This window comes from Mastigoproctus giganteus, chromosome 10 (assembly GCF_048544385.1).
Source record: "Mastigoproctus giganteus isolate SK-2022 chromosome 10, ASM4854438v1, whole genome shotgun sequence".
NCBI classification, from domain to species: Eukaryota; Metazoa; Arthropoda; class Arachnida; order Uropygi; family Thelyphonidae; genus Mastigoproctus; species Mastigoproctus giganteus.
Genome location: NC_143584.1, coordinates 200,789,705 through 200,815,291, shown reverse-complemented (window position 1 = coordinate 200,815,291; position 25,587 = coordinate 200,789,705). Strand labels below are relative to the sequence as shown.

The 25,587-nt window shown below is 34.9% G+C and overlaps 1 protein-coding gene across 1 annotated transcript in view; it reads left to right on the top strand.

Annotated features, from left to right (window-relative positions):
• The first annotated feature begins 429 nt into the window (after positions 1–429).
• The window catches only part of LOC150079777 (tyrosine-protein kinase Btk-like), a 47,412-nt gene continuing 22,254 nt past the window's right edge, over positions 430–25,587 (top strand). Inside the window, exons 1-6 of the mRNA XM_090384106.1 lie at positions 430–657; positions 1,179–1,224; positions 5,129–5,209; positions 7,741–7,805; positions 10,912–10,980; positions 23,570–23,698. Coding sequence (XP_090240232.1) covers positions 1,186–1,224; positions 5,129–5,209; positions 7,741–7,805; positions 10,912–10,980; positions 23,570–23,698 — 383 coding nt within the window. The 5' untranslated portion in view covers positions 430–657; positions 1,179–1,185. The remainder of the gene's footprint in view (positions 658–1,178; positions 1,225–5,128; positions 5,210–7,740; positions 7,806–10,911; positions 10,981–23,569; positions 23,699–25,587) is intronic.

The following is a 25,587-nucleotide window of genomic DNA, read 5'->3' as shown; positions in this document are numbered from 1 at the left end:
AAGTGTATGGATACATATTTGTATTCTCTTGTTAAGGCAATGAAGATACTTTGGCTATCTGCCTTATGTCTCTGTATTGAGCAGGGCCGTGCCGAGTGTCATGAATGGGTTAATCACAACCAACAACTAAAACAGGTTATACTTCTGCCAGCTTGTAAATAGCAATAAAACTAGCAGTCTGGCTATTTCTCTCATTTGAAGATCAGGTTAGAATGAGTGCAATGGCAATGTGACACTTTGCATGGAATCAATAATTTTGCTAATGTACTTTAATATCAAACAAAAATAACAATAATCATATCAAAGTAAGGGTCCAAGATTCAAAGTTTACTAAAGGAGCTTACTCAATGAAACTGTTACATCCAGTTAAGTTTAGGAAAATGGGGATCAGTTAATAAAATTTTTCATTTCTCATTTGTAGTTCAAAGAAGACAACATGCTTGCTTGGAGAGCAATATTTCATTAAACTAACAAATGCTGTTGATCACAGTTAGTCATGCTTTAATTACACTATTGAGGGAACTGACTGTGAAAATGCTAGCAAGCACTGCAATGCTGTATGCAGTTCATAAGAAAACCTCTTGTATAGCAGTGACTATACATATTACCCCAGGACATACAGCTGGTCCTAGGAATTTGAAGGATTCCAAACAAAAAGTAAGTAAAATAATTGAATGCTCCAATTAGCATAGTCAGTTTCCAGCAAGCTCCCTTCATTTTAAGGAGCAAGTAGACTGACTGATAAAAATTTCAAAATAACTAATTTCCAAAGTAATTGAAGATACAGCTGTCTATTCTGTTACTGTTCTTATAAATTTTATTTGGAGACCACTGGGGGTAAACAACAGACCATTTATAATACTAAGCAGAAAGAAAGAACTGAAAGCATCATTTTGATCTTCTAATACTATTGAAGTGAATGTAAACACTGGTTCGAAAGTCTTTGAAGTTGCAACAGACAATGATGCATAAAATAGTGAAATTGATTATGACTAAAGGGTTGCAAAAAATATAAAAATAAATGAATTAGCCTTTGAAGCATAGGTTCAACTAGCATTGAAACAATACATTCATAAATATAAGACATTGCCAAATTGAATTTTCCATTAACATTGAAATATTTTCTGATTCAGATGGTAGCCACTTAGCATTTTGAAACATAGATATATTTCTTCCAGGAAGATTATGGCCAGTCCTCCCCAGTCTTCCACTGGAAAATCCTTGGTATGTACTCCATATTTATATTTGATTTTATTACTAAAGCGACTTTCATGATAGGCTAAGTTCAAGATAATAAAGGACTCAAAACCTACTTTGGTATTATTAAGTTTATTTCCAAATTGGAAATAAACATAATAATATGTTTATTTCATAATGGAGTCAAACAATTTTTGGTATTTTCTTACCACTTCTTCAATGAAAGCTGTCATTGCAATATCATTGTCACAAAAGATTACTTCAATCACAAGAACTTGAGCAAGTTATTTCCCTTCAATCACATCTCTTAACACCCCCTACCCCCAATTACCCATCTCGTCCAAGGCTAGAGCCCTGTGTTTAATGGCCAGAAGATAAGCTCCTCAAGTAAATACTGTGAACTTATACTCATGATGGCAGTGCTGAAACCAGGCAGGTGCATAGGCACAGGGTACAGCCTGGCAAGGGATGCAAAATTCATTCAATAAAACAATATTTTCAATAATTAAAAGAACAAAATTAATTTTTGATGAATATTATGAGAGTATCAGTATGATAATTAATTATATTACTTAATAATCGTGTATATATATATATATATATATATTTTTTTTTTTTTCCTTTTCAATTTGCAATATTAATAAAATAGTTTGATATATGATTCATTGCTTTATTTTTTAAAAATGGAGGTGGGGAGAAAACCTTGCAAACAGTGCAAGAATCAACATATTTCCAGTTTGGAAATAAACATAATAATACCAACCGAGGTTTGAATGCTTTATTATCACCAAACAACACAGTTTACTTATGCATTATGCTGCTCAAGGAATACCTTAGGCTAAGTTAATTTAAGTTGATAAGAAAATTAGTTAATTTGTGGTTTATTCCTTTAATCCTTGATCCTATGTAAGTCGGTTGAGTTGTATAGTTTCATTCCATATTTAACGCCCATTCCACTTACCTTTTTCCTTTCCTTTATTAGGCATGTGTCTGCTTATTATTTTATTTTTTTTTACAATTCATACCTCAAATTCAAACAGTAAATTTTAAAATTCTATAACCATCCAGATTCAGAGCTATGTTTATGTGAAGTTTATACTTGAAATGACCACTGCCATCACCTTCTGAAGTAGATGATCTTCCCTCATGAATGAACCTGTGTATGCAGGAGGTAATAGTAAGAGATTTAGCATTAGTAGAGGCATATGATGCAAAAAAGCAAGTTTAGAAAGCATCATGCAAAAAAAAAAAAAAAACCCTTCCCATTTCACCCATCCATTTGCACGAATGTTTGTCTAGTTCTGTGAATTTATTTAAGCTATCAACTTCAACAACAACAGATGGAAGTTTGTTCCAGCAATTGGAGCCAGTGGGCAGCTTTGATTGCTGAAACCCACCTACTTGCTAAAGGCAAATTTCCACACATCTGTTCTAACTCTCTTTTCTCAATTTCAATTTATATCCCCTCAGGCGATTAATCTGGGCAAAAGGAAGAATCCCATCAGCATTGAGCATGCTCAAAACATTCAAGACCTTATACGCTTCAATCAGTACATCTCGCAGGTGCCTAGTCTCCAGACATTGTAATTTGAAAAACTTAAGCCTTTCTTTGTAAGAGCAACCCATTGTTCCATTCGCTAATCTTGTTGCCCTTCTCTGTACTTGTTCCAGCAGCTCTACATACATCCTAAAATGAGGCATCCAGACCTGTATACAGTACTCAAGGCCTGACCTTGCCTTATACAAGGGGATAATCACCTCCTTTTCCCAGCTAGAAAAGTTCCTGTATATCATTGACAAGACGCCACGAGCTACTCTTGTAGACCATCTGCATTGCTCAGAAAACTTCATATCTGACTGCACAATTACCCCTAAGTCCTTTTCATTATCTACCACCCTTAGTGTGGTAGAGAACTTCCTTTGCTGCCTCCTTTAATATAACTGGATAGATCCCATCCACCCCAGGTGCCTTTCTTATGTTTATCTTCAACAATTTCTCCTCCACTTTCTATGGCCCATCATGATGATGATGGGCCATAGAAATACAGTATGTTCACTAAAATGAGGTCTGTCAAGTCCTACATGTTTAGTAGCCAGAAGATAAGCTCCTCAAGTAAATACTGTGACCTTATATTCATGATGGCAATGCTGAAACCAGGCAGGTGCATAGTCATTCAATAAAACATATTTTTTATTGAATGAATTTTTCAGCTTGGCAAAGGATGCAAAATTCATTCAATAAAAAATAATATTTTTGATAATTAAATAATTAAAAAAACAAAATTAATTTTTGATATATTATTATTTTGATAAAAAATTATGAAAGTATCATTATGATAATTAATTTTATTATTTAGTGATCCTGTCTATATATTTTTTTAAATTTGCAGTATTAATAAAATAGTTTGATATATGATTTGTTGCCTTATTTTGTGAAAAAAGAAACTCGTACAAGGTGCAAGAGATAGCTACCAAATTTTAGATTAGGTGTGTTTATTTTCTACTTTTTCCATCTTCTTTACAGTTTTATTATAAAAATAAATGAAATTTCAAAGGAATAAATAATAATAATTATAATGAGGCAACCAAATTGCCAGAAGTTATAATGCCAACAGCATTAAAAACACCTAAAACATCAAAATGCCAATAGGTTCAAAATCAGAAGCCTCAAAATGCTGAAACGTTGAAATTCTGCCACTTCAGAATGCTGGAAACTAAAAATGCTGGAAACTAAAAATGCTGACTGGTCAAAATGTTGACAGTCTGTAATTGATTAAAAGCCAACTAATTAAGGTATCATTATGTAAAACGTATGTATTAATACAACAGTCAAAAACTTTTCAGTTATTTGTGCTCTCTCTAGCAATGTATCATATGGTCCTGTCAGTTAGAAAGAAACCTTAGGAATGATAAAGTAAAGAAAGGAGAAAACTATATCTTGACCCTGCTCAGAAAACAACTATACTTCGCAATTAATAAAAGCATTGAAAATGATTTATCATGGTCATGCATTAGCATTAGTAGAGGCATACAATGCAAGAAAGCAAGCTTATACAGCATCAGCCAAAAAAAAAAAGTCTAGTTCTGCCTTGAATTTATTTAAGCTGCCAACTTCTACAATGACAGATCAAAGTTTGTTCCAGCAATCAACCACCTGCTGGCTAAAGGCAGCGGGTGATTGATTCCACACATCTATTCTACAACTATCTTTCCTCAATTTCAGTTTATACCCCCTCAGAGTAAAATCATGATTCCACTTTAAACCATTATGAATGAAGCAAAGATGAGTAAGCTGTGTGATTATTCATCAGTGTGACTTAAGTGTGACTCAGGGTTGTAATCTGAGCAAGAGGAAGAATCCCATCAGCATTGAGCTTTCTCAGACCATTTGTTAGTTATGTAAAGTACTTACATAAATAATAAAAAAAAACAAATATATAATAAAGGATTCATTATCAATAATAATAACAACATAATACAATAGTTGTTATCATTATTTGCAGTCACATATCTGATCTCATTAGGGATTTTAGAATCTTTATCACGTAATCATTAAGAATTTTCAACATACAATTAGAAGTCCCAATTTTTATACCCAGTAAATTAAAAAAAAAAAAAAAAAAAAAAAAACAATAAAATGAAACAAAAAAATTAGGGAAAGATAAAAATAGTAGTAGCTCTCTTCCTTCTCTTTTTGAAATGTAGAAGAGGAGATCCTTCTTTGGAAAAAAAGTATTTGTAACGCTTTCAGTTTAGATGAAATATATTTGTCAGAATTAATTGTGTGTATTTTAAATTTGATTGATTCTCTTCAAGGTATCAATATCTTACTACAGAAATAATCTTTTGTATGTAACTATTAAAAAATATATGTAATTTGTTTCAGTACATGTTTAATATGATGAAAATTATTTTTAAAACTGTTTTTTAGATGAAAGCAAACTGTGCCAAGATAGTGGTTGCTCTCTACTCTTTTCAAGCTGTAGAAGAGGGGGATCTCTCTTTGGAAAAAGTATTTATAATGCTTTCAGTTTTGATGAAATATACTTGTTGGAATTAATTGTGTGTGCATTTTAAATAAATTTTACGTCCAAGTAATATAATACAAAAACAAGTGTAATTAAGAAAGGGTTACCATATAGTAGTTTGTGGTGCATTCACAGAATTAACATTAATATTTGATTCTTTATAGCAAAATGTCCTTGGTTTATGCACAAAAATTGTTGCTTTTTGCTTGTATTTTTGTTATAAATCATGAAATATTAATATTTGATGTGTCCAAAATGTAATAGTAGTATGTAATAGAGGCATGTGATGCAAGGAAGCAAGCTTATGTAGCATCAGCCAAAAAAAAAAAAAACATTTCACACATCCATTCCCTCTAAACATTTGTCCAGTTCCTATTTGAATTTATTTAAGCTATCAACTTCCATAACAACAGATGGAAGTTTGTTCCAGCAATCAACTACCCGCTGGCTAAAGGCAAATTTCCACACATCTATTCTACAACTGTCTTTCTTCAACTTGAATTTATGCCCCTTCAGGTTTGTAATCTTAGCAAGAGGAAGAATCCCATCAGAATTGAGCCTGCTCAACCCATTCAAGGCCTTATACACCTCAATCAGATCAACTCGCAGGTGCTTAGTCTCCAGACACTGCAATTTGCAGAACTTAAGCCTTTCTTGGTAAGACTATCCCTTCATTCCCATCACCAATCTTGTTGCCCTTCCTTGTACTCACTCAAGCAACCCTACATCATTCCTAAAATGAGGCCTCCAGACCTGTAGGCAGCACTCAAGGTGTGGCCTTACCATTGCCTTTTACAAAGGGATAATCACCTCCTTTTTCCCTTCTATTAAAATTCCTGTATATCATTGACAATACTCCATGACCTGCTCTGGTAGCCTGTCTGCACTGCTCAGAAAACTTCATATCTGACTGCACAATTAACCCCAGGTCTCTTTCATTCTCTACTACCCTGAGTGTAACATCACACAGTTGGTACGTTTCTCTGGGGCTACTTCTACCTATATGCAGTACTTTGCATTTGTCAATGTTAAACTTCAGTTTCCACTTCTCAGCACACCTGCCCAACTTTTCTAGATAATGTTGCAGTAGCACACTGTCATTAACAACCCTGCCAACCTTTGATCATCTGCAAACTTTGACATTAAGCTTGTTGATATATTTAATATTTATACATAAGAAACAAACTATGACAGAGTAAAATCATGATTCCACTTTAAAGCATTATGAATGAAGCAAAGATGAGTAATCTGTGTGATTATTCATCAGTGTGACTTAAGTATAATACTAACTACCCTTTTATAATATCAACTACTCTTTATAATACTAACCACTCATTTTCTTGATTAAAACCAGTCACTCATATGATGCATAAAAATTTCACCGTTGAAAAAAAAAAAATAAATAAAATAAATTCATCCTGACATAAATCACAGAAAATAAAAATTAGTGTAATAGTCAGTTTTTAGACTTTTTTTTTTTTTTTTTTTTTTTCCTTTTTTCAGCAGAATTTTCATGCATTGCGCCTGTGGTTGGCATTATGTAGAAGTGGAAGATAATCTGCTCAGCTGGCTTGGCTTTTTTTCATAGATGCATCAAATGGTTTAGTTGTTTTCATATGCCTTGTTTTTAAATTTTTATTTGTGTATTTCCTCTATTTAACTTTCCATAAATGGATGTTTTCTCTGCACAGTTTCTCTTTAATTAATCCTTTGGACATTTTAACAATGATGCACAAAACTACACAGATATGAACCATGCATTAGCTGTAGGTTGTTGATTGGTTTTTGTAAAGATCCAGGTTATCATTTTTTGACAGATGAGGAAATAGTTTCGCTATTAATGATACTAATCCAAATTGGACAGAAATTGAAAATGAAGAGGAACAACTTTTTGATGAATATACACCACAGAAACATCAGCCAGAGAAGCTGTCATGCCCTTTAGATTACTATTAGATGTGCTAAATCACAAGAATTGAATACAAACCAATTTGTTTGAAGAAAATAGAATCTTACAGAATCCAAAAAGATTGACATTTTTGAAGCAGAAAAATGCTGCTAATTAATTTAAATCTCTTTAAGTATGTGCAGTGTATAAAAACTGTAAAATCATGTATGCAGATTATGGTAATTTTTTTGTGCTTCCCTTTTATGCTATAGATGGAGTGTATTTAAAATCGATTATTTTGAAAAAGTTTACCATCTCAAATACCCTCAGTTCCAGTTATGTTTTGTGTAACCAGGATTCTTCTATGCTTCAAGAATTGAATACAAACCAGTTTGTTTGAAGAAAATAGAATCTTACAGAATCCAAAAAGATTGACATTTTTGAAGAAGAAAAATGCTGCTAATTAATTTAAATCTCTATACGTATGTGCAGCATATAAAAACTGTAAAATCATGTATGCAGAAAACTATAACATTAGTTTTTCCAAAACTGCTTAATTAAAATGTGTTGCTTTTATTCATTTAGTCGTATGTGATTATTTAAATATCAGCTTGCATGTTTTATTAGGGTGAAGAGTATGAAGTACTTGATAATTCTAGGGAGCACTGGTGGCAAGTCAGAAATAAGTACAGGTAAATACTGCTAAAATGTTGTTCTCACTTTGGATACTGAATGCTGTTAAATTGCTGTTTTCTCATTTTATACTTTTTAATTTTATTTTGTATACCAAAATGAACTTAAAAACTAGTCAGTATTTTCACTTTTTGTTCTTATTATTTTGCACAATATTTTGTGTTCCTTTTCTATTATTGTTATATATTTCGAAAGGGTTTTTGAGAAACAAAGGAGAAAATGCATATGTTATGAATAAATTATTAGAAAACTAACTTCATTACTGCTTTTAAAAACTGTAAAGCCTGAAGTGGTTTCATACTTAGTAATTATACCATATTATTTTGTATATTAGTTTGTAAAATAACAATCTGAGAATAATTTTTTTTATACACTGAGGGTGGGCTGAGTATGTAAGTGAGAAGAGTAGAGAGAGACCTGGGTTTTATGATATAATCAGAAATGAAAGTTACCATTCAATGCAAGCAGGTGGCCAGGAAAGTGCACAGTGTCTTATTATTGATATACTATACCTTTGCCTCTAGGAAGAATTGTAATGTCCTGTTATGCAAGTCAACAGTGAGAATACATTTGGAATATTGCATTCAGGTTCTTGAAGGCCACAACTAAAATAAGATACTGAGCTTCTTGAAATGGTCCAAAGATGGGCAACTTGTCTGATGAGAATAACAAAGGAATGTTCATATGAGGAAAAATTGTGATGTAAGCTACAGAGATTGTGAACCAGAAATTTCTGGGCAGAGATACTGATAGAAATGTATAAGGGACTGGGGAAGGAACAAAATGAACAGTGGGGGAATTTTTACATTTAAAGAGAACACAAAAGAGAGAGAAATACAAATAGTTGGGATAAACTAATAGACTGGATCCCTGAAAATTTATATTTTAGTCAATAGCATTATCAGTCACTGGAATAAACTACTTCCCAGTGTAGTTGAAGTTGACAGTCTAACAGAATTTAAGGGGCATTCTTCTGGTGATGGGAACTGTATGATAAGACTGGATATAATAATTTGTGTAGACAATTTTTTTTTGGATATAAAAAAAAAAAATTTTTAGCATTAGTTACACTTCATAATACCACAAAGTATAACTAATGCTAAAAAAAAATGATGTACGATTTGAACAAATATTTTGCCTTTTAGGAATGGCTTTTTACTATAACTTTGAATTAGAAGGATAAGCAACTCACTTTGCAGAAAAGTTTCTCTTCAAGATCAGGATACTATTTCAGAATGTTAACATTATACACTTTGTGGCTTTTTCATATTAATTTTTTATAGAAGTAAAACATATTGCATTTACAGAGGGAAATCATACTTGACCTCTAATGAGCTGAAAGTAGACTGAAACATGGCCGAAGGATCTGGATTCTCTCCTTTAGTCAGTTCTGCATGTTGTTTCAGGTTCTGAAAATGTTTTCTTGGTTTGTTAGCCGAAATATTTTTCTGTAATTCATAATAAATAGTAATTAATATTTTGCTTAAAATAATTGTGCTCATAAATTACATGAATAAATGAACTCACCATTAGTGAACTGCTTTGAGAAATAATGAATTAAGGATAAAGATTAAAAATAAATATGTACTTAACTAGATATCACCTTTGGTCTAGAATAATACAAGCTCATTGGGAATAAATATAAGAATAACAAAACATATGACTGCTTAATGGATAATAAATAAATTGTCGCTGTTTTAATCTCAGTATTTAAATGCTAATTATCATTATTCAAACTAATAGTTTTGATTAAACAGTGACATTGCCATTGATGGTGCCTTGGGTGCATATATGATGGTTCTCATAGATAAGAAAAATTCAGTATTTAAGGTAGAGAATTTTGGCAGAAATTTGAGAAATTGTAAATACCACTGTTGTCTTTTTATATTAGATTCATATAAAATAGACCATCCTCTTCATTGCCTTTTTGTACCTGGTTGTGGCAGTAATACCTTAATGTGGAGCAAGGAAATTTTCAGCTGTTGGGCCATATAAAGAATGGTAAATCCAAAAAAGGGTTTAGAGTTGATAGTATAAAGGGTGAAAGGATGGTTTTATGCTATATGCAATAATATAGCTATATAGTATCGGTGTAAATACAAATAGTTAACCCATAAATTTGAACTACATAAGTAGCGTAGAAGGCATCGTTTTAATTGTATCTCATATTGTGGTTGCCTTCTACGCTACTTATGTAGTTAAAATTTATAGGTTAACTATTGTGTATTTACACCGAACTATATAGTTAATTACCAAAACCCATAAGAATTATGCCTTGTGCATTTCATTTTCAAATTACATTTTTACCAACACCCTTTGGCATCTCTCAAATTGTGGATATAACTTCGCAACTGTGATGGCATGTTGTATTACCTGGGTACCTGCCCGCCCACTGATGATTAAGCCCAATAGCCTTGAAAAGATCATCTGGGTGGTGGTATCCTCTGAAAATAAATAACAGTAGTCTTCTCTACTAGAGAAGCGTTATTTATTTGAAGTAGTGCAATACCGCTTTCTTGTTGTGAAGGCAACCACAATATGAGATACAATTAAAGCGATACCCTCCACGCTACTTACGTAGTTCGAATTTATGGGTTAACTGTGGTGTATTTACACCGATACTATATAGTTAATTACCAAAAACCCATAAGAATTATGCCTTGTGCATTTCATTTTCAAATTGCAATAATATAGCATATAGAGGCTAAAATACAACAGACTAAAATAATATTTTAGTCTGTTGGTTAAAATATTGAATATTATTAATAAACTTGAACAGATTATTTTATGTACCTAAGTGCTTCTATTTATTCTTTTAGAAATGATCGAATTAGAAATTTTTTTATTAAATATATTTTATTTTATTTTATTAAATAGTAAAATACTACTTTATTATAGCATATTTTTTAATAAAATTCTGTTTTAACAAAACACTTAACTATATTTATGAAATGTTAAATTTAATTACTTTCCCTGTAAGATGAAACTCAAACTTGAGATCATCATACTTTTGATGTTAATCTGTCAGTTAGTTAATAAATTTTTGATGTGCCTGTTTGCATTAGAAATATTTATATAATGTTTGGTACTTTTATATGTTAATAGTGATGTGGGCTATATTCCAAGCAATTATGTAGAAGAAAAGTCAAATGGAGGTGGTTTGAGGCAGCATAAGTAAGTATTAAGATTTTATTATATTTTTTAAATGATATTTGCACTGATTTTTATTTAATTTTTGAGTTATAGATAAAAACAATTATTCATCATATGCCTAGTAATTTTAAGGGAGGTAGTGAAAGAATGCATAGAACCATTAAGATTATGGGGCATCACTGATGTGGGAGAGGTCCCTGGATTGGAGAAGTGCCATCATATCACCAGTTCATAAAGGCAATTCTGAGTGAAGTGATTAACTATAGACAAATCAGTCAGTCTAACTTCAGCAGTAGGGAAAACTGTGGAAGTGATGATTAAAAATGCAGTATAGAGACATCTTAATAGAAATGATATTCTGAAGGAAACACAGTACACTTTGTGAAGGGAAAATCTTATTTAGCTAATCTGGTTAGTTAATTTGAAATTATCACTCGTGAATTGGATGTAGAAAACAACTTTAACATTGTTTATTTGGACTTTCACAAAACATTTGACTTCATCCCATATGAGAGGTTACTGTACAAGCTGAAACATATCAATACCAGGGGTAAGGTCCTTAGATGGATCATGGAATGGTTGCAGGATAGAAGCCAGAGAGTTTTGGTAATGACTATTCTTCAGTTTGAATTATGGCTTTAAGTGGGTCCCTCAAGGATTTGTGCTGGGCTGTTGTTTTTTTCTCATTTTCTTAACCCAGCAGTGCCTGCACAGCACCTGATAGGTGCCCAGTTTTTTTTTTTTTTTTTTTTTAAATTCTATTTGAAGTACAAGTTCTTGATCCAATGAAATCTGATACATTAAATGTAATGTTTTATTTTTTAATGAAAAATTTAAAATGTCATGTTTTTTTTACTTAGTTTGTATTTTCAATGAAACAAAACTTTTATTAGTTCTGCTGAAAATGGAAAAAAAAAAAAAAACCTTTGTAGTCATAAAATATAAACATTAACTAATAGTCACTTCAATTTGCCATTGAAAAAACCCTTAGGATTGTGACAATTCAAACTTATGCATCCTGCGTGTCGATATGTTTTGCCAAATCAATAAAGAAACAAACAAGATAAATAGTAATTATAATTGAAACAAGACACCATTTTACCTTAATAATAATAATAATATTTCAGGCAAAAAAACATATTTTGTATAAAAATTAAACATAAAAAAAAAGAGTATCCAATTTCTCTAGCAGACACATCAACAAAGTCAACTGTCATGTAAGTTTCATTTTCAGCAATGAATTGTTTGTGCTCAAACTGAAACTAACATGTTGATGTGGTAGTCAAAATAGTAAATAGTCACACAGGACTACTTGACAGATCCTTTTCCCATATAACTCCAAGTAAACAATAATTGTTCATTTCCAAAACTGCTCAAATAAAAGTGATATATTTAGGAAGGAGTAAAGGTCAATTTTTAATAATTTTTAATCTAAGTTTCAATTTTTAATCATGCAGTACTCCTCGAGGACAACTTGGTTAAGCTTCAAGGGATGGTCAGTAAAGTTTTTAATTTTATATTTAAAATTTAAATATAAATTAATGCTACAAACCCCAAGGTCCTACATTACAACATTAACTTTTGCTCCTTGAACATGTACCTTGATCCTATTCCACCTATTTTTACACAACACATTTCCTGTTTCCCAGACAATAGATTCACCAAAACTAATGGCTTCCTGTTGGATCAAAATTAACTTCTTCCTGTGGGATTAAAATTAACTGCTTCCTGTGGGATCAAAGCTTTCTGCTGTTGAGGATGTTGTATTGTATGATGCAATAGCATGGGCTCTAGCATTGAGCTAGGCAGCTGTATTCTTGATGGGTCCCTCATTTTAGTTAGTTCCTTTGAGGGCATCGAAACTGTTCTTCAGGCTCTCATATAGATGCATCAGAATGCTGAATTTGCACTTAATCTCCTCACACTCTGTGCATCAAAAACACACAAAGGGATCCCCTTTGGCTGTATTTCACTCTGCAGATGACAAGAAAAATAAGCTACAAGTAGAGAGCACTGTATAAACCTTGATTTCTAAGAAAACTGCCACCAGCAGTTCTCTTCTGAATCAAATAATTCTCACTGCTTTGAGCTTCTTGCTTTGCTGCTTTAGTCTGAGTTAAGATTTTAGTCTAAATTCAGTTTAAAAATACCATCTGAAACTAAAACATACAAGTATAATAATATTACACCATTCCTAGGTTACGCAAAAGCAGTATGTACTATGCTATAGTTACATTATGTGATACAGTTACATTGTAAAATCATATTTATGTTATTATAGTTTATAGACTTAATAAAAAACTTCTAATATTATTTATACTCTTGTGGAATTACATAGAATAATACAAAATATCATTTATGTCAATTCAGTATAATGGTGGCAGAATTCTCTCCCACTTTGATTTTTGTTTTTTAAGCAATTTGAAAAGCCAAGTAATCAAAAAATTACACCTACTATACCAGATAAACACAAATAATAATGGAATTACAAGCCTACTTAGCAGGGTTCAAAATTTGCTCCCACTCAGTTTTGCTCAGTTATGACACTTATTTGTTGTATTTAGGTGGTCCTTCCAAACTTTGGCAACATTATTATACAGATAATTTACATAATTTTATTCTAATGTACTCCTCTCCTAATGTGGAAGTTATAAGACGTGTCCAAGAATAAAGGAAAAGTCTAGTTAGAATAAGATCGACTAGACTCAAATGGGTGGGCCACTTGATTCGGCATGGTGGGGCACCACTGACAGGCCACATCAGATCCAAGCTGAGCTATTTCAACACCTGAGGCCCTCTGTTTAATGGACTTCTTTTGAGCGAATTTTCTATTTAGCTAATTTTTTTTTGAATTCCCCTTGGCAATTACATTTAAAATAATTTCCATAGAACGAAGAAAATTTTCCATATAACAAATAGATAAGGAGAGACTTAACTGGGCATGCATTTTCGCACAGTGGACCTTCGAGCAATTTAGGCAATAGTGCTGTTGCTAAACACGAATTAAGAGCTAAAGAGATTACCATCTGCAACTTGGTGGTACCGGTAAGGGCACCAAAAACCTAGCTACGCCACTGGGTATCGATATTACTAGCATGTCTGCGAAATGCCAAATTATTTTCAGTGCAGAACAATACACATTTTAATATTATTTTCGATATATGGCACCCTTTGCTTCCATAACCTTTGTGACTTGGCTAATCTGTAATGAAGTCACAAGGGAGGTTAGGCAAGCAAAGGGAGATTACAAGAAATCTTTAGCAAAGGATGCAAAGAGGAACAGCAAAGATTCCTTTACTTATGTAAACTCTAGAAAGAAGGGGATGGATCAGATTAGTCCACTTGACATTGATGTTTTGATTGTTGATGATTCTGCTCAGGTATCTGACAAACTGAATGAGTATTTGGCATTTACATTAACACATAAGGAATTCTGTAGGAAGTGGATTTGGCATCTACATTAACACCAGAAGCTTTTCAAACTCTACTTCTTCTTCTTTGTCCTCGCCTTCTTCCCACGTTCATATGGGGTCGGCATTCCCTTCCTTAATTCTCTTCCTCCATTCCTTTCTAACCAAGGCTTCCTCTCTCCTCCATCCTCTCTCTTTCAAATCCTCTGCCACCTTGTCCTTCCATCTCAGCGTAGGTCTCCCCCTTTTCCTCTTCACTATCACCTCCAGCTTTTCACACCTCTTCCCTACATACGCCTCACTTCTTCGTTCCACATGACCAAGCCACCTCAACCTAGATTCCTGTATTTTTTTACTCAGAGGCCCTATCTTAACCATACCTCTAATGTAGTCATTTCTTAACCTGTCCTTCCTCATCACACCACACATCCATCTTAGCATCCTCATCTCCACCACTTCCATCTTCTTCTCCTGCGCCCTTGTAATCACCCATGTCTCAGCACCGTACATCAATGCGGGTCTAACCACGGTTTTATACACTCTTCCCTTCTTTCTACAATTAACTTTCTTATCACACAGCACCCCACTCATCTTTCTCCAGTTCAGCCATCCACATTGCACTCTGTGCTGTATTTCTGCACTCAATCCTCCATCCCTCTCAACATTCGATCCCAGATACTTAAATTTCGAAACAGGTGGTAGCTTTTCCCTCCTGCAGTTTTATAGAACTCTCAACTTCTCCATTCAATACCATATATTCTGTCTTTATTCTACTTATCCTCGTGCCTCTATCTTCTAATGCTTTCCTCCATTCCTCCAATTTCTTTTCTGCCTTTCCTTAGGATGATTTGCACAGTACAATATCATCTGCGAAGCATACTCCATGGTGCTCTACTCTTCACTTTAAGCTTTTCTTAAGCTTTTCAAACTCTAACAGGAGTTAAATGATTTTGTAATAACTGAGGGTGAAGTGGAGAAGAAATTGAAATTGTTGAAGTTAAATATAACAAAGGGACCTGGGGTGGATGGGATCTATCCAGTTATATTAAAAGAGGCTGCAAAGGAAATAAGCAAACCCTTTGCCCTAATTATGAGAGCATCCATGGACTGAGGGGAGGGCCCATGGACTGGAGATGTGTAAATATATCATCAATTCTTAGTTCTGCTTGTGCAACATTGTAAATTAGTCCACCTTTTTTGAAGATCCTTTTCTAATAATTTCCATTTTGTGAAATTGTTTGTGTTGTAATGAATTCTCATAAAATAGAATGTTTTGATTTAAATGTTTCCAATCCTTAAATCCATCTGTGCTGCAAATTGGAACATTATTTGTGCCAGATACAAATAAGAAGCATGGAAAACAATATATTGCATCTTTGTTTTTTCAATAAAATAACCATTTTCTCTGTTTTTTTTTTTTTTTTTTTTTTTTCAATACCTTCATATTTGTATTTCCACAAATTATTGAAACATCGGCCATTAAGTGACAGGATACATACTTAACTCTTCACGACCATGTTACACTATAAGAGATCTGTTTTCGTGGATATTAAAATTCCATGTGGTTGGATCATTAAAATTGAGACTTACATGTTCCGTATTAATATCATTGCTTCCATCATTTTTTTCTGTCAACTGTTGTTTGTAATTCTGCATACTTTCTAATTCTTTTAAAATAACTTCAGCTGTTTGGGCTTTTTCTTGGACTTCCATTTCAGTGCCATCCTCATCATCATCATTTGTTTCATCCTCATTCAAATTATGTTCGTTTGAGTTGTCCCTTTCAGTGTTTGAAGTGGCTTAATGTAAGCCAGTTTTGTAAACTATACGAATTTTTTTTTAAATTTCCTATTTATGCAGTCTTCCTACGCAGTACTGATGTCCACTTTTTGGTTTTTGGTGGCATGTCCACAGGTGTTCCTAGGGTATGTGGCACCAAGGTGCAAATCGCAATTTGCACCCCTTTAAAATTTTCTTCCTATGTGTATGTATAAGTTTCAGGTTTTCAGGCACCCTTGAACATTGGTGCCCGGATGCAGTGCCAAGGGTGCCAGAAACCTAGCCACTCCTTTGTCTGGAGGGAAAATGCCCTAGAGGAAGACCAAAAAATACTTTAATTGGGACATCACTGGATGAAGTAGGACTTTGAAATTTTGAGGAACTAAAACAAAGGGCACAGGAGAGAAAGGTGGAGGTAGTTCATCAGAGGAACTGACCAGTCACAAGACTGAATTACTGATGATGATACTCCTGTCCTGTTTTTTACCAGTTACAGGGTGGGAAAGACCCTCTAACACACGACACTATTACACAAAAATAGATACATTAAGGTGACACAAAAATAGATACATATAGAAAACTTACACAGTCTAAAGTACAGATTAAAGTGGCAAAGTCCAAGTTATAAATAATTATCAGCCAATTTCAAAGTCAAATTATTTGTCAATTTTATCTTAGAGTACAACCAGTACTCTAAGATAAAATTGCGTTTTGTACTAACTTCTGCTGAGAATGAGAAAATCTTTCAGGCTGTATTGATTGTTGCACAGTTTTAGACAAATTCCACAGTGTCGGCAATTAAGATGACCATAGCAAATCATACCAAACCACACTGAAAAAAAAACCTGCTTTCCATAGACTCTGAATAAGAACATCCTCATGACATCAAAGAATTCTTCACAAAGCTACATCTGTGGTATAGGAATATCCATGCATTCATTAGTATTAATATTAGTATTAGTAGAGGCATTTGATGCAAGAAAGCAAGCTTATGCAGCATCAGCCAAAAAAAAAAAAAAAAAAACCACTTCCACTTCACCCCTCTGTTCGTTCAAAATACCTGTCCAGCTGAGCCTTAAACTTATTTAGGCTATCAACCTCCACTACAAGGGATGGAAGTCTGTTCCACCAACCAACCACCCGCTGGCTAAAGGCAAATTTCCGCACGTCTATCCTACATCTGTCTTTCCTCAATTTGAATTTATGCCCTTTCAGGCGATTTTTCTGAGCTAGAGGAAGAATCCCATCAGCATTGAGCATGCTTAAACCATTCAAGGCTTTATACACCTCTATCAGATCACCTCGCTGGTGCCTAGTCTCCAGACACTGTAATTTGCAAAACTTAAGCCTTTCTTCGTAAGAGCACCCCTTTGTTCCATTCACTAATCTTGTTGCCCTTCTCTGTACTCGTTCCAGCAGCTCTACATCCTTCTTGAAATGAGGCCTCCAGACCTGTATACAGTACTGTAGGTGTGGCCTGACCATTGCCTTATACAAGGGAATAATCACCTCCTTATCCCTGCTGGAAAAATTCCTGTATATCATTGACAATACTCCATGAGCTACTCGTGCAGCCCGTCTGCACTGCTCAGAGAACTTCATATCTGCCTGCACAACCACCCCCAAGTCCCTTTCATTCTCTACCACTGTCAGTGTAGTACCACAGAGTTGATACGTTGCTCTGGGGTTGCTCTTTCCCATGTGTAGTACTTTACATTTGTCAATGTTAAACTTCATTTGCCACCTCTCAGCCCATCTGCTCAACCTTTCCAGATCCTGTGGCAGCAGCATAGTGTCAGTAGTGTCCTTGACAACCCTGCCTACCTTTGTATCGTCTGCAAACTTGGACATTAAGCTTGATATACCATTATCAATATCATTTATAAATACAGAAAACAATAATGGACCCAACACTGAGCCCTGAGGGACTCCACTAATAACATTAGTCCACGATGAGCAGTGTCCATTGATTACCACTCTCTGTCTTTTCCCCCTCAACCACTCCTTTATCCATAGCAGCAATTTGCCTCCAATGTCACACTGCTCCAATTTGTGTAGCAGTCTTCCATGTGCAACAGTATCAAAAGCCTTTCTAAGATCCAAGTATATAATATCAAAGTTATTCCCTGCATCCAGTTCTTTTGTGACTGCATCATAGTATCCAATCAAATTGGTCAGGCAAGACTTCCCCTTAACAAAACCATGCTGTGTCTGAGCTATAACTGAAGTCTTGTCTAAATGATCCTGCAGTGCTTCTTTAACCAGTGCCTCCATTAATTTTCCTGGAACAGAAGTTAAGCTCACAGGTCTATAATTACTTGTGTCAGCCTTTGATCCTCCTTTGTGAATTGGGGTCACATTTGCACATTTCCAGTCTATGGGTACCTCCCCTGAGTCCAAGGAAGCTCTCATAATTATGGCTAAGGGTTTGCTTACTTCCTTTGCTGCCTCCTTTAATATAACTGGATAGATCCCATCCACCCCGGGTGCCTTTCTTGTGTTTATCTTCAACAGTTTCTCCTCCACTTTACTCCCAGTTATTTCAAGATTCTGTAGCTTACTGCTAGAATTGAATACACCTCTGGCATTCCCCTCACTGAATAACTCCTCATGTGTGAATGTCGATGCAAAATATTCATTTAGTTTGTTAGCTACCTGAGCAGGATCATCAACAGTGGACCCATAGATATCAAGTGGATCAATCTGATTCATCCCCTTCCTTCTAGAGTTTAAATATGTAAAGAACTCTTTGCTGTTTTTCTTTGCATCCCTTGCCAAAGATTTCTCGTAATCTGCCTCCTTTGTAACTTGGTTACAGATCAACTTGTATCTATCATAGGCTTCTGTGTCATGTGTTAATTTGTAAGTATCCCATGCATTTTTCTTCTCTGCCATATGCCTCATTAGTTCATCTGACATCCATTTTGGCCTAAACCTTGAACAATATTTCTTAGTTGGTATGTAAAGCCTAGTAGCTTCCAAGATAAGTTCTTTGAATGCTTCCCATTTTGAATTTGCTGTTGGTAACATCATCAGTTGGTCCCACTGTATAGAATTTAAATACTGTCTCAGTCCATCGTAGTCGCCTTTACGGAAGCAATAACCCTTCCCTTTACCTCTTTGAGTAGATCCCACTTCAGCACACTGTGATCACTGCCACCTAGTGGTTCATTTATCTGCAGATTCTTAATGCATGAAGAATCACTGCTGATAATCAAATCAAGAGTATTACTCCCTCTAGTTGCCTCCCGAACATGCTGATGTAGAAAACAATCATCCAATAAATCCACAAAAGCCCTGCTAGTGTGTGAGTGACCAGCCCCCAAATTCCAGTCAATATCTGGGAAATTAAAATCTCCCATTATAAGACTCTCTGATTTACTGGCCCACTCTATTTCTCTGTACAGTTTCTTATTATACTCATCAGAGTCATTAGGCCTATAGCACACTCCTACTCTCAATTTTGATCTCCCAATGCTTATGTCACACCAAACTGACTCAATACTGCACTGTCCAGTGATGTCGACTGGCTTCACTTCCTTGGTTTTTATGTGTTTCTTAACTAATAGCATAACCCCTCCCCCTTCCTATCCTGTCTATCCTTTCTGTAGACTTTGTACTTCCCAAATTCCAGTTCTGCATCCCTTATTCCTGTGTGACACCACGTCTCTGATATCCCAACAATATCTGCCTTTGATGTTTTGAGTAATACCTCAAATTCATCAAATTTATTTACTAAACTCCTAGCATTGGTGTACGCGCAAGTATACCTGCACCTGTTTCTATTCTTAGCTACCCTAACACAACCCATGTGTTTACTTGTACCGCAATGGCTCCCAGCAGTCTCTGAAATATCATGCATCTTGTTTTTCAGGCTTCTGCTCATTCTAATAGAAGCAGTGCAAGAATCTCTTTCACCTCTGCCAGTGGCTACTGTCAATCTATTGGTCTTTGTCTCCCCCCAAGCTAGCAGTTTTCCGACCCACCTAACACTGCCTCGATAGCATCAGCAAATATTCTTGCACCCTTTCTATTTAAGTGTATCCCATCCCTGTAGAAGCAATCTCTCCTGTTAAGAAGTACAGTCCAGGCTGAAAAAAATTCTACCCGTCGAGCCTTGCACAGTCTTTCCAGGGCCGAATTGATTGACAAGGCTCTCATCATATACTCCCTCCTATCGTGTCTGGGCAGAATTGCAGACACTGTCAAATTCAACCCTAATTCTCGGCTTTTGTTCAACAGTGACCTGTACTTGTTAAGTAATTCTGCCGGTCTCCTACTCTTGATATTATTAGTGCCAACGTGTACAACTATATCACCTTTTGTGCCCTTAAAAGACGATATTCGCTCTACAACGTCATCAACCTTTGCCCCTGGCAGACATACCCTGGTCCTGTTCCACCTATCTTTTTTACAAAGCATGTTCCCCGTTTCCCTGACAATAGAGTCACCAACAACTACTAGTTCCTTCGGGACCAGCGCATTCTGCCTTGGGGGTTGTCTCTGTGTCACGTGATGCCCAAGTGCAAGCTCTGGCATTGATGTGGGCAGCTGAGAGCTTGATGGGCCCCTCAATTTAGTTTCTTCGAGGGCATCCACCCTGTCCTTCAAGCTCTCATATAGGCCCACAAGAACGCTGAGTTGTTGCCTTATATCGATACACTCCTTGCATCGTGCACACACAAAGACATCCCCCATGGCAGTATCATGTTCCGTACCCGATTGCTCTGCAAACATCAAGCAAACAGTGCATTTTATAAGGCTGTGAGTCAGAGGACAACTGCCCCCCTCAGTTCTGCTCTGAGCCACAGCACTTCCATTAGCTTGAGCCTTTTGCTTTGCTGCTCTGGTCTGAGTCATGATTCTATTAATTTATTAATTAATTATAATTAATTATGTTATGTTATTAATTATGTTAAATATAATTAATTATATTATGTTTGTAATCTAAGTCGTTATATGTATTTATTTAAAAGTACAATTTAACTGCTAACGAAGTTCAACTAACGCTATCTAGTACGGTATATAACTGTCGTATCACAAAGGCGGGAAAGTTACGAACGGTAACTCTACGGACACTTAAGTATTAATTAACTTTCAAATCTCGCTGTCTCAATTCAGAATAAACTAACGATCCTTACTAGATTTATAAGCTACTTTCAGAAATAATTCGATGTAAAAAATATTCAATCAAGCGGCTAAATATGGCTAAAGAACTTCTCGTTCCGCGGAGTTGCAAACACGTGGATACCCTTACCGATACTTTTATGCAATTACAAGGCCGAGTAAAGAATAAATATACCAAATTAATCAGAAAATCACAAAATAATGTTATACTACTAAATTTAAATCAAAAGTTTTAGAAAAACAATAATTTCAAATCAATAAATAAGAAAAATCCACTTAGCGGCTTTGAACACGACCGTCTCTAGTAGCCTCGTCAGCAGACTCGACTGTATGATAAAAAGAATTTTAGATTTCTATGTTGTTAACCTTTTTCCTGTGTATGGGGCTGCTGGCCAAAATTTGAAATATAGTGTCTATCTTTCCTGCTGCTGAGCAAAGTATGGTGTCTTACTTTCATTGCCATTGTACTTTTTTGGTGCTTTAATTGACATTGAACTAAAAACTAACATCAGATAACATATAGATTTCTATTAGTACACCTAGCCAGTCAGTGATAAGACATTATATATCAAATATAGTAATACAGTACTGAAATATACTACATACAAAAATATGCTATGAACCAAGGACCTAATTCATTTTTCCTGTAGACTCTTAATTAATGTGCAAATGTGACCCCAATCCACAAAGGAGGATCAAAGGGAGACAGAGGTAATTACAGACCTGTTAGTTTAACTTCTATTCCAAGGAAATTAATGGAGGCACTGGTTAAAGAAGCATTGCAGGATCATTTAGACAAGACTTCAGTTATAGCTCAGACACAGCATGGGTTTGTTAAGGGGAAGTCTTGTCTGACTAATTTGATTGGATACTATGATGTAGTCACAAAGGAACTGGATGCAAAGAATAATTTTGATATCATATATTTGGATCTTAGAAAGGCCTTTGATACTGTTGCACATGGAAGACTGCTGCACAAATTGGAGCAGTGTGGCATTGGAGGCAAATTGCTGCTATGGATAAAGGGATGGTTGAGTGGGAGAAGACAGAGAGTGGTAATCAATGGACACTGCTCTTTGTGGACTAATGTTATTAGCGGAGTCCCTCAGGGTTCAGTGTTGGGTCCATTATTGTTTTCTGTATTTATAAATGATATTGATGATGGTATATCAGGCTTAATGTCCAAGTTTGCAGACGATACGAAGGTTGGCAGGATTGTTAATGACACTAATGACAGTACACTGCTGCAACAGGATCTAGAAAAGTTGAGCAGATGGGCTGAGAGGTGGCAAATGAAGTTTAACATTAACAAATGCAAAGTACTACATATGGGAAGCAGAAATCCCAGAGTAACGTATCAACTCTGTGGTACCACACTGACAGTGGTAGAGAATGAAAAGGACCTGGGGGTAATTGTGCAGGCAGATATAAAGTTTTCTGAGAAGTGCAGATGGTCTGCAAGAGTAGCTCATGGAGTATTGTCAATGATATACAGGAATTTTTCTAGCAGGGATAAGGAGGTGATTATTCCATTGTATAAGGCAGTGGTCAGGCCACACCTAGAGTACTGTATACAGGTCTGGAGGCCTCATTTCAAGAAGGATGTAGAGCTGCTGGAACGAGTACAGAGAAGGGCAACAAGATTAGTGAATGGAACAAAGGGGTGCTCTTACGAAGAAAGGCTTAAGTTTTGCAAATTACAGTGTCTGGAGACTAGGCACCTGCGAGGTGGTCTGATTGAGGTGTATAAAGCCTTGAATGGTTTGAGCATGCTCAATGCAGATGGGATTCTTCCTCTTGCATAGAATAATCATCTGAAAGATCATAAATTCAAATTGAGGAAAGACCGTTGTAGGATAGATGTGCGGAAGTTTGTCTTTAGCCTGCAGGTGGTTGATTGCTGGAACAAACTTCCATCTGTCGTTGTAGAAGTTGATAGCTTAAATAGATTCAAAGCAGAACTTGACAAACATTTGGTGTGAGTGGATGGGTGAAATAAGGGTTTTTTTTTTTTTTTTTTTGGCTGATGCTATATAAGCTTTCTTTCTTGCATCATGTACCTTTGCTAATGCTAATGTAGCTGTTTGCAGACACTTTAAAGAACATAACAATTGTGAATGGTAAAGCTACTACCTGCTTGTAGTAAGGCTTCACTGTTTGCAAGGTGGATGATATTATTGTTTAAATAGTAAGCTAAACTTTTTATATAAAGTTTATATTATAAAATATTTGTTTTTCCCTACAGGTACTACCTGAATACAATTTATTTATTTTTTTTCCCATTTGATGTTTAGTTGGTATGTTGGCGATATGTCTAGGCAACGATGTGAAGTCCTACTCAAAAGGGAAAATAAAGAAGGAACTTTCATGGTCAGGAATTCTTCTACAAAAGGAATGTTTACCCTATCACTTTTTACCAAAGTGTAAGTGAATTGTTATTGTATTTAGCTGTTGCAGTTATTTATTTCTAACTTGTTTTGGTTGTGCTGTTTACTCATTTAGGAAGAAGAATAATCATCTTGGAATGACCTTGCATAAAATCTTGATATTATAGAGAAGGCTGTTTAATAATAGCAGCAGCAGCAGTAGCAGTAGTAATAATAATTTAATATTTCTGAGATAAATACAGAGAAGGGCTACATTTAGCATTATTTTTATATTACATCATTCAAGAATTGTGTTCAGACCTCATTTAACATTGATACTGTTTGAAGATACATTATTGCTGTTGATGCTAGGGCTGGTCAGATATGAATTTCCTTCTTAAGCTCCAAGGAGTAATAATTATTAATTAATAAAATTTAATATGTTTCTCATATGTTGAAACCTCCACATTTAACATCTCTTGTGGACAAAATTTTTATATAAAATAATGACTAAATTAGGGGTGAGTTATTGTACATTATTTTTACTTAAAAAAGTGTGCTTTAAAATATATGTAAAAAAACAATATGCAAATAATATGGGTATCTTTGATCATTATACTGAACATACAGTAAGTCTTTATCTCATGAGGATGGATTTCAATAAACTCAGTAAAGTTCAGCCTGAACCTTCATCATAGGGGGGGGGCGCCTCCGTAGCCAGGTGGGAAGGAGCAGCAGTGCATAGCACATGCTTCTTGATTAGACCGGGGTTCGAGCCCGTCACCACCAAACACGGAGAATGCGGAAAGGTCAGGGAATGACCATCGCAGAGCAATATGGCCTTAGTTGCTAATGCTCCTAAAAACCAAATCATCATAGGGTAAGCATTATCTTGTTAGTTTTTGTAGGATTTTATATATATGTAATATTTACTATAAAAACATTATATTTTACTGCAAATAGTGTTGTAGTTTATTTTATAGATTCTTTTATACTGTATCAGGGATCAATATTTTACAGTATAGTCCAGTTAGTGTTGCACTTCTATATTTAAAATTTTAGTAGGGTATATTATAAAAATGTTTCATAGTATTATAAATAGTACTTTAGTGAGTATATTGTAATTGCAGATATAGTTAAATTTTTTTACTTAACTATGGTTAGTATAAGATCCAGTAAAGTTAACATGACTCAGAAAGCATGTCTCATAGTATGACTGGGAGGAGAATTGCTGCAGAAAAGTGCTATGTAGGTTGAGATCTTATTGCTTGCACTCACCATGGCATGTATTTTGAACTGTCTCTATCAGAATATAATAGCATTACAGATGATCCATTAATGCATGTAAGATTCAAAGAAAATTAGGTAATGAAGCAAAAATTCAGTGTTTTGAGTGCCTAAGGAAAATAGTTTTTTTTTTTTTAAGCCTGGAGAGAAATAAATTAGAGAACTCATCAGATACTTAGGGGTCTGCCATAACATTGAAGCTTATTCTCATGCATGTGATTATAGGGAAGGATCATCAGGAACAGAGGGTACTAGTCCTACAAGAGGCTGTAATTCTGGGTGATTCAGTTGTTAGAGAAACAGGGAATATATTCTGTAATAGGGATAGATAGAATAGGAATGGAGATTTGTTTGTCAGTTGTAAAGTTAATGATACTATAGAAAAATTATCATTTTTTAAGAGCACAGAGGTGCTAGAGTTGTACAGAATAATTGCAAAAATGACCAGAGTATATGCAACATGGTAGACTGCATGTTGCACATATGACACAAGAGGCAGTAGTAGTAGTAGTAGTAGTGGCATGTGATGCAAGAAAGCAAATGTATGAGCTTATGCAGCATCAGCCAAAAAAAAAAAAACAAAAATCACACCATTCTCTCCAAATGCCTGTCCAGTTCCTCCTTAAATTTATTCAACCTATCAACTTCCACAACGACAG